The sequence below is a fragment of the Akebia trifoliata genome, chromosome 12 (genome assembly GCF_017979445.1).
Source record: "Akebia trifoliata isolate Shusen 1 chromosome 12, ASM1797944v1, whole genome shotgun sequence".
NCBI classification, from domain to species: domain Eukaryota; kingdom Viridiplantae; phylum Streptophyta; class Magnoliopsida; order Ranunculales; family Lardizabalaceae; genus Akebia; species Akebia trifoliata.
Window position 1 is genome coordinate 34687174 of NC_141386.1, and position 15342 is coordinate 34702515.

Below are 15342 nucleotides of genomic sequence, written 5' to 3' on the forward strand. Positions count from 1 at the left end.
TATTTTACTGTTTTTGCAGTCTATGTTCCGTAGATGAGTTTCAAAACTACCTTAATTTCTTCTCTTCTGCAAAAATGAGTCACTGTTAAAATAGCTGGATTGGATTCAACATAATTCCCTGTTAGTTCATAATTTTTAGTTGGCTAAGGGTGCTTTGTTTGATCAAATAACAGAATACTCAACAATGGTTCTTTTAATTCTTCAACCCTGAATCAAGCACACTGGTTATTGTGATCACTCATCCCCTCGATCCTCATAACAGTGAAAAAGAGATGAAGAGCAAATATATTTGGGATGCAACATGGATGTATTGTCAATGGTGATCCGAAACAAATAAACAATAATAAAAGCTCACCAGCTAGTAAATTTGAAGGGATGTGAGGTGATTAATAGCTTCGAAACACTTCTAGTAGGCGATTAAATTGCTGTTGCTGCATGGGCTACTCGTTGAATTATCTGCCGTTATATAGAGATTAGGTTAGGTCTAATTGAGGTTATAATCCAGTGGTCTACCAAAAAAGAAACTAAACGTAAGGCCTCGAAAACTTTCAAAGATGAGCCTAGTGGTAAGAGAAAATTATCTTGACCTCTGGAGAACAAACCAAAAACAACAGAAATAAACCATAAATCAAAAGAACTCTAATGGATCTTGACCTCTGAAAAACTGATCAACAAAATGAAATTAACTATTTTACTAAGTTCTTAAAGAAAGTACGATCATGAAGACTAGTAATTTCACGTCTAGAGTAACTTGGAATATCAAATGGAAATTGAGACACTAAAAAATTTGTCGCGTCGTCATCAGGTGTAACATAACTCACCATTTCTTGGGCATTTTATTTTCCTGGTCTATCAGTTAACTTTACATCATTACCCAACACTATATTATCTGGGTTTCAAGTACAATAACATTAGCATAAAAAAGGCAAGAATTTTACTGTCACCAAAATCGGCAAAAGGATTAACAGACCAACAAAATCATGAATTTGAAATAAATTCAATAAACCTATGTACTAATCAAACAAGAAAAAACATCATTGTTTATAACTAAATGATAGTGTTTCCACCTGTATCAGTTCTTCTTTGTCTGAAGATGGACATTGGCACAATCAAGAAAGTAAGCAGAGAGATGATGAAGCTCACAGTGGTCTTTTGTTTAAAAAAAGAAAAAAGAATTTAATGTATTTTTTGTTATTCAGAAGTGTTGGATTTGGTTGGAGGGATCATTTAATAGAGAATAAAAGATGTATGTGGGATGAACGTGAAGTTGAAACTGTTAAGAAGGGTAGTTGGAATGACAGTTATGGGGGCATGACAATACTGTTAATTCCTTCAAGATGAAAGGGTAGTCTAGCAATTATTTGGATTTAAGTGTGTCTTTTTGGTCATTTAATTTGGTGTGGTTTTTATTTAAATAGGATCACTAGGAAGTCAAACTATGCATGATAATAAATTAAATCATCTAACCCTAAATCTGACAAATATCAAGGAGTGAGAGTTATTTTTTGTGATTTTGAGGACAGATCTATGATTCATTTGATGGACTTGGTCAATTAATTTTGTGGATTACAATATATTACCTCGAGATAAGTACAACTTCAAGGGTACATGATGCGGAAGAGACGTGTATGATACAATAATGTTTGCAAAAGTCGAAACAAGTATTAGAGAATCGCTATCGATTGTCTAATTATTACAAACGAAGAGAAAATACCCAAACAAATAAAGATTAGTAAACATTGTTGCTAGTGAAAATTGTAGTTATTAAGGTGAATCAAATGATAAATTTTTTATAGAAGAAACTTACCATAAAGATAAATATTGATTCAATTATCACGAGAAGGGACTACTAAGATATTACCTAATTTATCAGAGTGTCTTTGATAAGTACTCCACTGACAAGAATACAAGGTAGAGAAGACGAAGAGAAAAAATGAATTAAAACAAGTCCAATTCTTGCCACTTTATCACGAGGTGTACGTGTGGATCTAGAAAATCCGTTACATGTGGCATGTTTGTAAGTTGCATAAGAATCAGCCTTAGGTTTTCCCCTAGTCTTCAACTTGAAACCAACTCGACTCTCCGTTGGATTCTTTGATCTTAACCCGAGCCTAATCTAAAACAAGAAAAGTCAAGTCCAAGCTCGAGCCAACGTTGGATTAGCCTAGTTAGTCTAGAGCTGTGCAAACCAAAGTAGCACTCCCTACTTCATGCATGTAACTTCCCTTGGTGACATTGTCATAAATCATAATAAGCAAAGTTTAAAATCTTGTTTCAATTAAAAGCATGGTTTCAAAACTCGTCTGAGACCAAGACGTATTGCCCGAGTCATCTCAATAACTCCTAGCAACGAGATAGACAAATCAATATATTGGACGAGATTTAAAACCCACATTCATTTTTCTCATTGTTGAACGAGACATCTCAAAACAAGTTATAAAACCATGATTAGAAGTCAAATTTTCATTGAAACAATTTAATGTTTCTTTCCATTTACACAAGAATTAGAATGTTCTATCAATACATTCCAACACGAAACGAAACTTTTTAAGATTCGAAATCTGACTTAAAATTAAGTTTTGAATTTAAAAGGTGGAAGCTTCTTCAAGATAATCTTCAGGAAGTGTGTAAGACCAGCAAATGGGCTGGAATTTTCAAATTGAAATAAAAGATAGCAGTGCAAGGTCCCTTTCATACTTGACTTTAGAACCCTTAATTAAGAGGTAACATGTAGAAATGAACATAATACCATACATATTGGTCAGGGAGGTTCATCAAACCTAGCAAGAACAATTAGGTATTAAGTAGGTGAACAATATGATTATCCTTGGGACCAATTTATGTCATTTCGAAGACCTTTGTTTCACGCAAATTCAACTTTTAATTATTCTTTGATTTTTTTGAAATATTGTGTCTAGGTGAAGACCTTTTTAAATGAAGTGGTACCATTTTATGGTATTTTTTAAAATAACCAAGCATTGGTAACTAAAAATTTCCTAGTTTGCTAAATTGGAAAACTTTGTGAGTGTTGATATGATGATATCTATGACCTAAGATTTGAAAATCTATAGTTAATGCTTAGGCACTAATTGATTTAAAAAAAAAAAAAAAAAATAGGCTTCATCAGTGGTAACATGTAAAATCATAAATAATAGAGAAAATTATTTAAAAGACCTTAGCAAAGGGACATTTTTCTAAATAGTCCTTAAGTTTTGAACGGTCTCTTAATAATTCATTTAGTAAATTTTTCTTTTCTTTATAGTCCTTGGACCTCATCTCCCACATTTCTCACGATTGAATGTCTTAATTCTTCAAACTTATCGTTTTCATCTAAAAAATTAGATTTTTGGTATCTCAATAAAGTTTTAGAGACTCCCTTCCGTCAAAAATGATTTAAAAATGAAAAAGTCCTTTGCAAGAGTTTTTTTTTTTTTTTTTTAATATTTTGAAGATGTATGTAAAAAATTAAAGTTTTCTCACTTTTTTTCTTCTTAGTTTTTGGATAAAAATTGATCAAGAATGATTCTTTTGAGTTAAAATCATCTAAGCAAGTCATTATTTCAAAGTTTTTAGTTGATCTTTCTATATATTTTAGTCGAAAAAACTTGAAAATTGAAAATGGGAGGATTTTACCAATGTCAAGTTCACCACTTTTAAAATAAAAAGTAGTGAACTCGATAGTAAATAAAAAAGCAATGAGTTCGCCAATAATGAGGGACCATTAAGAAATAGAAAGTTAATTAAATGTCCTGTAAAGCTACTGTGCAAAACTTTGGGACTAATTGAAAAAAAAATCCTTCCATCAGGGCCCTTTAAGATATTTTCCCTTAATAATATTACAAATCAAATGATATCTAAAAAAATGATAATAACGTATGTCACCCAAGATAAACATGGACAACTACAAGGTACGGTGTTAAATTCGACCAAATAATATCTGAAGTTGGTCCATATATCACAATCCCACCTAAATGCACCGCAATTAGCAGAGGGTGAGGAGTAACAATCAACCCTTAATTTTTTGTTTTTTTGGTTTTTTATATTTTGATCTCTTAATCAATTAGTGCTTATTTAAACTTATTTATCAAATAAGATAATCTAATAGGAAGATTTGGGCTGATATTCAGAGCTTGATGAGATCGATAGAGTCAAACTCTAACAATTATAAATCTTAGGGGATCTCTTTTACTGTGCAATCCAAAGAAATACAGATAGATGACATGGTGAAAATCTATATATATATATATGAAACTTTATGACATTCAATCTTTAACATTCTAATTTAAAATAATTTGCATAATTCAAATATCCAAATGTCAGAATGTCTTTGCAATTTGCAATTACCCTTGCCTATGTTCATGAAAATAAATTTCTTTGATCCTAACTCGAAATCAGCCAAAGCGAAGCATAGTGTCAAAGTTGGGGTTCAAGAATAAAAAAGAAAATGGGAAAAGATGGGAAAACATAGGATAAATTAAAACTTAAAAAAAATTATTTTAAATATAAAAAAAAAAAATTATATATTAAATAAAAATATACTTAAAAAATTCTATAAAAAAAAATAATAATCCCTATTTTTTTTTTATTGAAAAAAATTGAGATTTTTTCAAAAATTATGATTTAATCGCAACTTTTTCAATAAATCACAGATTTTTGTGACTATGAAGCGACGTTTTCGGATCGACTTTTTTTTTGCATCAACGTTTACCTTACTAATAACGCAAACCCTCCCCTCCCCCTAAAAAAGAAAAAAGTGATTGTTTCATGTGAGTTGGTTTAATTTTCACCTACATTTACCTAACTAAGCAAAAAAAAAAAAAAGTGATTGTTTGATAGGAATTGGTTTTGCAAGAAAAAGTGGAGAGCAGAGAAGGAAGAGAAGCATTGAATAAAGAGGGTTTAGACTTCAGACCCATAAAACACTGTCAGTGAGAAGAGTTCATGGGCCTATTTTCATGGATAAAACCTGACCCGAAAAGGTAAAAAGGGTCCACTGACCCAAAGTAAAAAAAGAGAGTAAAAAAAACCTGCAAAATCATGACTCATGATTAGAGCTTCAGAATTTACTGGAAAAGAAAGCTACTTTACCACATAACCCTACCCTATGGTTCCATTAAAGATCTGAAACTCCTCATTTTAATTTCCATTAAAAGAAGGGAAAAAAAAAACACGAAATTAAAAGCACAAAAATTTAAAATTACGGATAAACACAAATAGATGATTGTAGAAACAGTAGGACAAGAGTACAGAACAATCCCCAATTAATTCAGGTTTGCAGCCAAAAAACCCAAAAATTATATTAAAAAAAGAAAGGAAATCTCCCAATAATCTGGACCAGAACCCAATTAATTGCGACACAGTGAGGAGATCCAATTAAATCGGTTTACTTACTTCATTTAATGCTTCTGAATTAAAAAAGGGTTTCTGAATTCTGATTATCTGAAAAAACAAACCAAATTCCATCACTTCTCTCTGTTCTGGGTTTTGATCAAGCAATCTCAGCTCCTCGTTCGGCAGATTTAAATCACTAGATCCAAAAACCTAACTGAAAAAAAATAAATAATATTAATAAATGCGACTGACGATAATCAGAATTCGACCAGATTCCAAGAAAAATTGGCGATTTACGCATTCAAATCTCCAAAAGAAATAGTAAAACTAATAAAGTAAGATTTTTTATCAGACCCAATTTCTAAAATTCATCAAAATGTATACAAAATCATCTCTTTCCGGTTCCCGGATTTTTTTTTTCGATTTTTCTCTGTATATACATGAGAATCACTTCTCCCCCCAAACAAACAAAAACCCATTTTTTTAATCTTAAAAACTCGACACCGAAGAGTACTCCCCATAGAAATCAGGAATCCCAGAAGCAGCCCAAATCCTCTCGTTGAACGCTTCTTGCATCTCATCTGGAATAAAAGGAGTTCTACAAAGAGGGCAAGTTTTCTGATCATGATCCATCCAACGGTCCAAACAGCTCCGGTGGAAAATGTGACGGCAATTCGTCAACTGTCGGATTTCTTCCCTGCCCTCGAACTCGTAAAGACAAACGGCGCAGCTATCCGGTGTTTCTCCGTCTCCGGAAATCAAGTCCTCGAATTTCACAACGGGTAAGATTTCTCGGAGAAGAACGGCCGATACGGACTGGAATTCAGGGAGATGTGTCGGACGGTCCGGCCAAGTAATGTCAGATTCGAGGAAATCTCCAAGACCCAAAGTACAGAAAAGCCAGGAAATTAGTTTCCTTATGAAACCCAGAAAGGAAAGTGTGTGTAGAAGCAGCTTTGGAAGGAAAAGCTCTGTGTAACCAACAGGGAATCCCATGGCGAGAGAGAGAGAGATGGGTTGGGGAGTTGTTCTACGTTGCTGTGTATTTAACTACGCACAGCACATCAGGTAGACAAGTCTGACCAGAAACTGTGTTTGAGAATTGAGAGAGAGAGAGAGAGAGAGATGAGAGGGGATTTGCATGTTTGATATAAAAGGGCGAGGGAGTCCTAAAATGTCCTCGATCTTTTATTAAAATGACGGTTGAGGAACATATGAGATAATGTGTAAGGGAAGCTTCTTAGCCTTCTTCTCTACTTCTTACTTTATACGTATTATATAAATGTCATACGAAGTCGGCTTTGACCCTTAAATTAATATAACTGTACATGTTACACGTGTGAAATTTAATACATATCTTGTTTTTTTTTTTTTTCCCTCATTTTACAAAAATAAAATAAAAAGATAATGTATAAATGACGCATCTTACTTCCTGGCTATCTTCTCTACTTATTACTTTATACGTATTATATAGTCTTATACAAAATGGGTTTCGACCTTTAAATTATATTGTACATGTCACACGTGTGAAATTTAATAAATATATTATTTTTCTTCCTATTTACCAAAATAAAAGAAAAAAATTTGTGGAGACCATTCTTGTCACATTATATCAATAAGGACATGTGTCCAAAAAGATCGAATGGCTAAATGAGAATTACCAATCCAATCTCTAAACAACATAAGGTCATCACGAAGTGTATTAGGAATACGATCGAATCGTATCAGAAATTTAACGAGATCGAGCTTAGTAACTAATAAAGAGAAATAACAGTTAGAAAGAAGAGCGAAGTGACATCACTGTTGATCCAATTGTGAAATGAGCACAATAAGATTTGAGTATTGGAGTAAATCTATGCCACTACGTGAAAATCAGGAAGACCAAAGAAAAAACATTGTACCGAGGTAATCCAGATAGAGACTTAGGTCAATTCACTGATCGATGGATCCATTAGTTTGATCGCAAAACCATAGGTTAAGTAAGACAAACATTAAATTATGACCCGAGCTCTATCTCAAATCAAATCCTTTTCATTTAATGTAAAATTTACAAGTACCTATAAAAAAAAGGAGTGATAAGACATTTTTTGATTTACCGACTCTCAAATAGTGAAATTAGACTAACTTAATATTAACTATGCAAAAATGTTACTCATCAAACTCAATTGGGTGCATTAATGTAGTATGGAGGTACAACTCCCAAAGAAAGTATGCAAACCCCGATCAAGCTATCACCTTAGGTGTCATCTGACCTGGATCAACCATGTGGTGATATCTATCCAAAGTTTTAACTGTAAAACCCTCACTCGAAAGCTATGAAAGAGTTTGAAAAATCTATTTACACCCTTCAAAGAACAAGAAAATCTTTCTGGAACTTCGCTATTCATCATCTTTTTCACTTCTCAATCATGACTCTTTCCTCGAAATTGTTTCTGACTAAATCTTTGAAAGATCTTTGGCAAGCATCACACCTTCTTTTCGTCTATCGTTCAAAGTCAAAGGAGAATCGAAGAATAGTTTCTTAATCAAGATTGAATTCATCATCAAGAAGCCAAACTTATATCGAGGAGTAGAAGCCCGAAAAGCTCTCTACAAATGTTATTAAAGAAAGGGGGTGTTTGGCTGGTTTTGTTAGATTCTAATTCTATATCACAATTTTGAATTTTCGTATTGTGAAATTGATTTTTTGAAATTTAGAATTATAATTTTTCTTGAAATCAATTCAGAATCTAAACATAGAATCATGTTTAACTGATGGTGATTGTAGTTTTGGTATTAAATGTTTAAGAAATAGAATCATAGGGACACAAGAAATAGATCTTGATTTATTTTTTGGGGTGGTTTGGTAACCATTATGATAGATTCTATATTTAAAGCATTTATAATATACCAAAAACAATTGTGATTGAAGTATTTTTTGAACATACTTATTAGGTAATAAAAGATAAATTAATCTTGTATGGTATCCTCTGGAGTGGACCCTCTATAGCACAGTTTCCTTTGTATCTCTTTATAGCTCCTTCCAACGGTTGAGGGTGTGCCACATCATTTAGGTGGTTTCATCCAATCGTTTGTGGAAAAAAAAAAAACATGTATGTGTTGTTATTTTTATTTAATTTGATGTTCTACAGATTGTCGAACAAGAGTTACAGTGGAAACCGGCTATATAGTATCCTTACTCATCTTCAACATTTTAATTACAAATAAATAGAGACGATATTAGAGAGAAACAAGTGTCTTCAATGTATATTTATTTTTATTTATAAAATAATTTATTATACAAGTAATAACTAAACACCATTAACATTCTCCATTATCAATTGTGGGTTGATATTGAATTATTGACCTCACATAATCTATTACAAGAATAGTTGCCAAATGACCTTATAATATAAAATTCTTAAATAGATTTATGTGTAAGAATGAGAGCCAAAGCCCCTTGAAGACAGGAAATACTGGGTTTTTCTAGTTGCAAATGATGTTCCAATAAAATAAAATAAAAAAATAAATCACTAACTTTCAAAAGAATTTTTTTTGTCCTCGTAGATAAAAGAACACATTTGGGAAAATAATTTTCCATCACATATGCAAATAATCAAATGCATCATTGATCACATTTTCTCATGAAAAATTATTTTCTACTCATTTCCTCTTTCTATCTTTGATCCTTAAGATTTGCTTCATTAAGCATAAAACATTTGTATGAAAATTATCTCCCTTAGAAAATGCATTTTTAAGGCGTTTGATTAGGTATTTTTCTTGGCACTCAAAATTCTCTCCCTATCTGATTTTCCACTATGGCGAAAAATGGATTCCTGTCACTCTCACTCACCATGAAAAAAGATTTTTCCACTGCACAATGATATCATCTATAGTTTTACTTTAAACTATGTTATTTTCTCATGACTACTCCACTCGATTTGGGCGTTCATTGAGTTGAGTGAAGTTGAGAGTCAACTCAAGCGAGACAAACAAAATATTAAATTATTAAAAATAAATTTTAATTTTTTAAAATTATTGATTATTTTTTTATTTTTATCCAAATAATTTTTATATAACCAAATAACTCGGTTGAGTTTCTCAATTGACTAGGTGACATAATGATTTACCATGTTGACTTGGTGAGTTGATTCAATCGCATTTTGGGGCCGGGTTACCTTGATTCCTAATTGTTTCGGCTCAACCAAGTTTGAAGTTGACTTAAATTTTTTTTAAAGTATTGCTAAAAATCAATTCTCTTTTTGACATTTTTGTAGGTGCAATCAAACAGTGAAAATTCATTTTCCAAGGATCAATTTTTCATGGAATTTGAATTCTCTTGAAAATAAAATTCCCTTAAATCACCTTTCTTGAAAAACTTTTAAGGATATATACATATATGAATATTCGACTAATGATAAATTGACTCGCTAAAAAATACAGTGGCAAGGGCACAAAATCGTAGATCTTTTTTCTCGTGTGTCCCGAAGAAGAAAGATCTATGGTTCAATGCCCTTGCCATGTCATCCACATACAGATCGCGTATCTTTATCATGTTGATTTATCACAATTTTATATGTATATCTTGTTTGTGGGGTGAGTGGTAATGAGAGCTTGAAAGTACTAAATCATTGAAAATTGGGTCCATGGAATTGATTCTTGATAGATAGAGGAGAAGAAAGTGGTTACTATTTATAGAAGCTAATAATCACCTTTCCCCTCTTTAAAATTTTCTATACTCCCACACTCAAGTAAGGTCACAATTAAACACAATGGGTCCTCTTTTCTCACATTGATATATTTCTTCATTTTATCTTTGTAATTGAATTGTGTGTGTGTGTGTGTGTGTGTGTGTGTGTGTGTGAGAGAGAGAGAGAGAACAAATATGATTAAGCTTCAAACAATGAGCCAAAAAGAGAAAAGTTTTAGTGCTTCCATGTCCTACGAAATTAAGTGGGGTAGTCAACAATCATGCCATGGCATGCCAGGAAAATATGTCTCATACACAAACAAACATTAGCAAAGGACATGGTTAGTAGTGATATTTGTACACATCAAACTTGTATCACTAGAAAAATGGATGGGAATTATGAGGTGGCATTGTCCCCTTTTCAATGATAGTGGCACATCAACACCACCTTGTCTTGTGATGTTCCACATTTATTATTTATTTATTTATTGTTTCTCCTTAAATTAAGATCTAGATTCATTGATAATTACTAAAACGTGTTAGGAGTGGATTCAAAGAATCATAATAAAGGTTTTGTCACCACAGCTTTTTCTAAAAACATGATCTTCTACTTGAAAATCAACTAAAAAAGTAAAACCACAAATGTGACTATATAATAGGTATCTATTTTGGTAAAAATAAATATATTTCTAAATGGATATATAATTATAATTTTTTTGATAAATATTTTAGAAACATGGCTAGACCAATAATTTTGGTCATCACATACTATTATGGTACTTTCTATTATAATGGTCTTTCCATTGTACGGTGCACTCATAGGAAAAATAAATTTTCCTCAACCAACAAAATAATGTATAAAAACGGTGATTTTAACCTCATCATTTTCAAATTATGGCAATGATTTCTAATTATTTTTCATCAAAACTAACATCATTCTAGAACTCCTAATCATGGTATTTGTGTACATAAAAAACAGGCTAATGTGTTCGGGTCATTTAAAATATTCCACCAACCATAAAATTATTATTTTTAATAAGTTATATAAATAAGGGTCTGATTCCTTATCCAAGAAAAAAAAAATACATACTCCAATCATTTAAACATAAAATTCAATGGTTGAGATTTATCGTCAGGATAAGTATCTTTTAGATTTGTTTTATCAAGAAACACATAAATTGCAATTGTTGGATTTTTTAGCTAAACAATTGGGATCATGTGTTTTCTCAAAAGTCATTGTTCATGAGTCATGAGTCAACAGATCACAATCTTTAAAAAACTATAAGGATTTTTGCATAAGTATCAAAATATTTTTACTTTTTCGACAAAATGATTGAGGATATTATTGAAAAAGAAAAGAATTGATAGCACTCCCCATCATATATGTAGTACTCCCCATTAAGGTGAACGTAGTTACAAAAGAGCGAAATCACAACGAAAAGATAGGTTTCAAGTTTGGGAGATTTGGATAGGTAACTGTAAATTTTTTTTTTTTTTACAAACAAAAGTGAACCACTCATCTTCGCCGCATCGTTGAATCATTTAAATCTTGTTATGTCACATATTTTACTTTATCACTTTCATGATTTGATATAAAGTTTTCATAGTCACACTCACATTAATGATTTTTCTTTCTTTCTTTCCAAAAAACTATTTTCTTTCTCACAAATTTGGTTAAATTAAAGAATAATGATTTTCCTGACAATCCCCTCTAACATATGCCCCCCATCATAGAATCATAGATCATTTTTCTCGGGATATGCAAAATCATAAATCTTTCTCTTGTGTATCATGGGGTAAATGATCTACGACTCTATGACGAGGGGTATAAGGGTATGTCAGAGGGGGGGCATCATATTATCATGGCTCTAAATGAAATGTCTCATATAAAATAAATGTTTAAAAACGATGTATAAGGGGCCAACCATAGGACTAAAACTTTTGATAGGATATCTTGGATATTTCATGAAGTTGAGGGTCCTTTAGGATTGGAGGAAATTTATATGCAAGTCCTTCATTGTTGATATTCTCTTAAGAAGAAAATGGGGCATGAGCTTGTGTGATGGCAAAGAGTCGTACCAAAGCCAATTTAGAAGATGAGGAAGGAAGGAATAGTGGGCTTTTGGAAGCTTGTGATTGCCATATCATAATTGGATCCCAATTCGCCTACTTTCAGTTTAGGTCCTTTGCCGCACCGAGACCCCGCTGTCCCTATGCTTTCTTTTGTTCTTTTCAATGTGTGGGTCAAGTTGGGTCGTACCCATGACACTAAAGTTGAGACATTTCGGCTCATAAGTCATAACCACTTGGACTATGGTTCAACCTCTTGGAAAAAAAAACAGATCAATTGAGATGGGACCCATCATCATTAAATACGCGAATTTTAAATATTACCTTCCAATCAGATTGGGAGGATCACAAAATTTGGCTAGGTTTTGATTTAGTGTTTAACATGGTTTACAATCCGTACAACATACAGTTGTCTTTAACATGTTTTCTAGTATCCCCTCTGACATATGCCCACGATAGAACAATAGATCATTTGTCTCGGGATACACAAAAATAAGATTTGTCTCCTTGAGTTGGAAAGTTCGTATGTCCTCAACATAATATTTAGAATCATGAGTTAGACATCATGAGAAAGATTTTTATGATAAATGATGTCTATCCAAGTTCATCTCCTTAGAGTTCGACTTCGAAGCGTGCAATCCCTTTTGCACTGTGACACGTGACTTTTTTTTTTTCGGTTCACATCCCTACTTTTCATCAATATTTGAGATACCTCCTTGAAGATCCATGTGTTATAATGCGAAGAGGATTCCTTTAAAATTTTGAAGTGGGTTGCCTATTTCAAAGTTTTTTCCTCTCCTTGAGTTGGGATGTTGTATGTGTGTGTCATATATTTACTATTATAATGAAAGTTGGAAGTGGTTTGACATCAAAATTTGAATAGTCATAAATACCCTTACTTTTATATTTAAAAATAACATAATCAAAGTTATTTTAATTAAATTGTTAGAAACCACATTGCTAAGTTTTTAAAATCACAAAAATATCCTATTTTAACTATAAAAACTACAAAAACCTTTAATCAATATTTTAAATTACAAATAAACCCTTTGGATACATTAGCGTTTCTTAATATATATTAATTGTTAAGTAGGTGATTCAACCACAAGTCAACCAAGGAGTATCTTATATATTGAATATGATAATTAATTGTTGAAATCAACTAAGTTCTTTGATCCATCCATCCATAAAGATAGTTTTTAGAGAATGTCTCTCTAACAAAATCCTTAAAAGATGGCAATCGTGTTATTACATGATCGTTAGACACGACAAGTAGATGTGAAAGGCTACTAACCATTTCGTCCCCACTAAACAACTTTAAAAACAAGGGTTAGCAAAGGTTTTTAAATGTAATTCTCTTGATCTCAAATCAATTTTCCATCGACATAAAAAATTAATTTCCATCGAAGAAGTAGGATTGATAAGCACTTTTTCAAAATTCTAGACCTTAAATCAAATACTACATATCTCTTGGGGGTATTTTCGGAATTGTGTTCAAATACATAACTCTGTCATCCTGATTGTTGGGAGGTTTTAATCATCAGGTCGTTTGATCAGGTTGCAATGAGATGAAATGGAATATATTATGTGGGCCCAATACATGAATGTGATTTAACAGATTAGGACTTGATACTTATCCCCTCCCCGTAATAATACGAGAAAAAAAAAAAAAAAAAAGTAAAGAAGGGGGGAGGGGGCAAGGAGAATCGAAGCACGAGTAGGCCAGCCAGGCTGAGACTTAAAAAAAAAAACTAGTAGCAGTGAATTGTGTTGTGTGTGTCAAATTAAAATTATAAATTATAATGAGAGAGAGAGAGAGAGAGAGAGAGAGAGGACAAGGGTTGTCGGTGGTGGGAGTGGGAGACCAGGCCAAGCACAAGCAGCAGCATGGGATGAGAATGCGTGGTGTCTCGTGCGCCGAAGTCGGTGGGTGGGTGCGCAAAGCACACACCATCATCTCCAATCCTTGAAGCTAAAAGGGCTTGATTGACTGACAAACCGGTTTGGGTGTGTCTGAAACGGCCGAGACAAAGGTGGGTCCACCCAATCCACCACAGATGTCACTCAATCCTCTCACCATTATGGGATTGTCCCCTAGACCGCTAGAACCGGATCGCTCCTACTCACCTAATCTTTCTTCCCTGTCTCTTTCTCTGTCTTTTTTTTTTTTTTTCTTTCAAGCTTATAAAGACTGGAGAGGAAACCGATCATTATTAAAGCTGGATCCATTTTAATTATTGAACTTAAGTTAGTAGATCTTTTATACGGAATATTTACAATGAGGACTTTATCCATGAATCTAACACTTCGAGATATACAAAACATCACCCCTTTCTCCAATTTAGTACTAGTTTGGTACCTAGAGAGAGAAAAAAAAAAACCTTCCATGCTTAAATTAGACAAAATCGCACAACAAAATTTATAATTAATTTTTAATTAGAATCACATAAATAAATGCATCCCTTTATATGGACTTACTCTTCTTTAATCTTTGATGATTGTAATTGTAGACGATAATAACGTGTATTATCCAAACTGTACATGTGTCCAAGTCGGTTAAGTGGTACATGGTATATGCCACTGCATCCGACCCTGCCCAACAACATGATAGACCAAGGTAAAGACGTTTAACCTGATTGGTAGGACAGGACAACATTAGTGGAGACTTGATCTACCTGACAAGACAGGCCTGGTCTGAGTATTTGTATAATTTTGATTTATGCGTATCAAGCCTTGAGATCTCTCAGGAAATCTTCTCTAGAATCAAAGACTCAATCCCAGATATTGTAGAAGATAAAAATGATAAGGACTCTACACATGCCCTGATCTAAATATGAACCAAGACAAGTTAGAAGAGAGTTTGACTAGAGTAAATGGTACCCAGATCATATTAGCAATCCAGTCGTGCTCAGTTGCAGGACAAGGTAAAGACATATATGCTTGCTCTGACGACAGAGCAAGGAAAAATTATAAACTTTCGTAGATCTTGATCTATCTTTTGGCTTTCTTATTTAAAGAACGAATCCTAAGAACCTAGGAGAATCTAACAAAGTGATTCTAATTTAGTGGAGTTTTCTTTTGTATAAGGGATTTTCTATGATCAAATCCCAAATTTGAAGGGATCTAGGATGAAATCTCAATGTTAAGGAAACCCTGTAAGAGGGGGAAAGATTGAAGAAAATATTTTTCTCCCCCTTTTAGACAATTTGATAATCAAATTACTTTTTTTTTTCTAATCTAACCTGGGTGTCGGAGGATTCTTGACAGATACC

General features: G+C 32.8%; 1 protein-coding gene across 1 annotated transcript; it reads right to left on the bottom strand.

Moving 5' to 3' along the window:
• Positions 1–5650: 5650 nt before the first annotated feature.
• On the bottom strand, positions 5651–6468 carry LOC147389833 (brassinosteroid-responsive RING protein 1-like). Its single transcript, XM_086419618.1, has one exon. The coding sequence runs from the start codon at positions 6325–6327 to the stop codon at positions 5821–5823; it is 507 nt and encodes a 168-aa protein (XP_086275744.1). The 5' UTR covers positions 6328–6468; the 3' UTR covers positions 5651–5820.
• Between the last annotated feature and the right edge of the window lie 8874 nt (positions 6469–15342).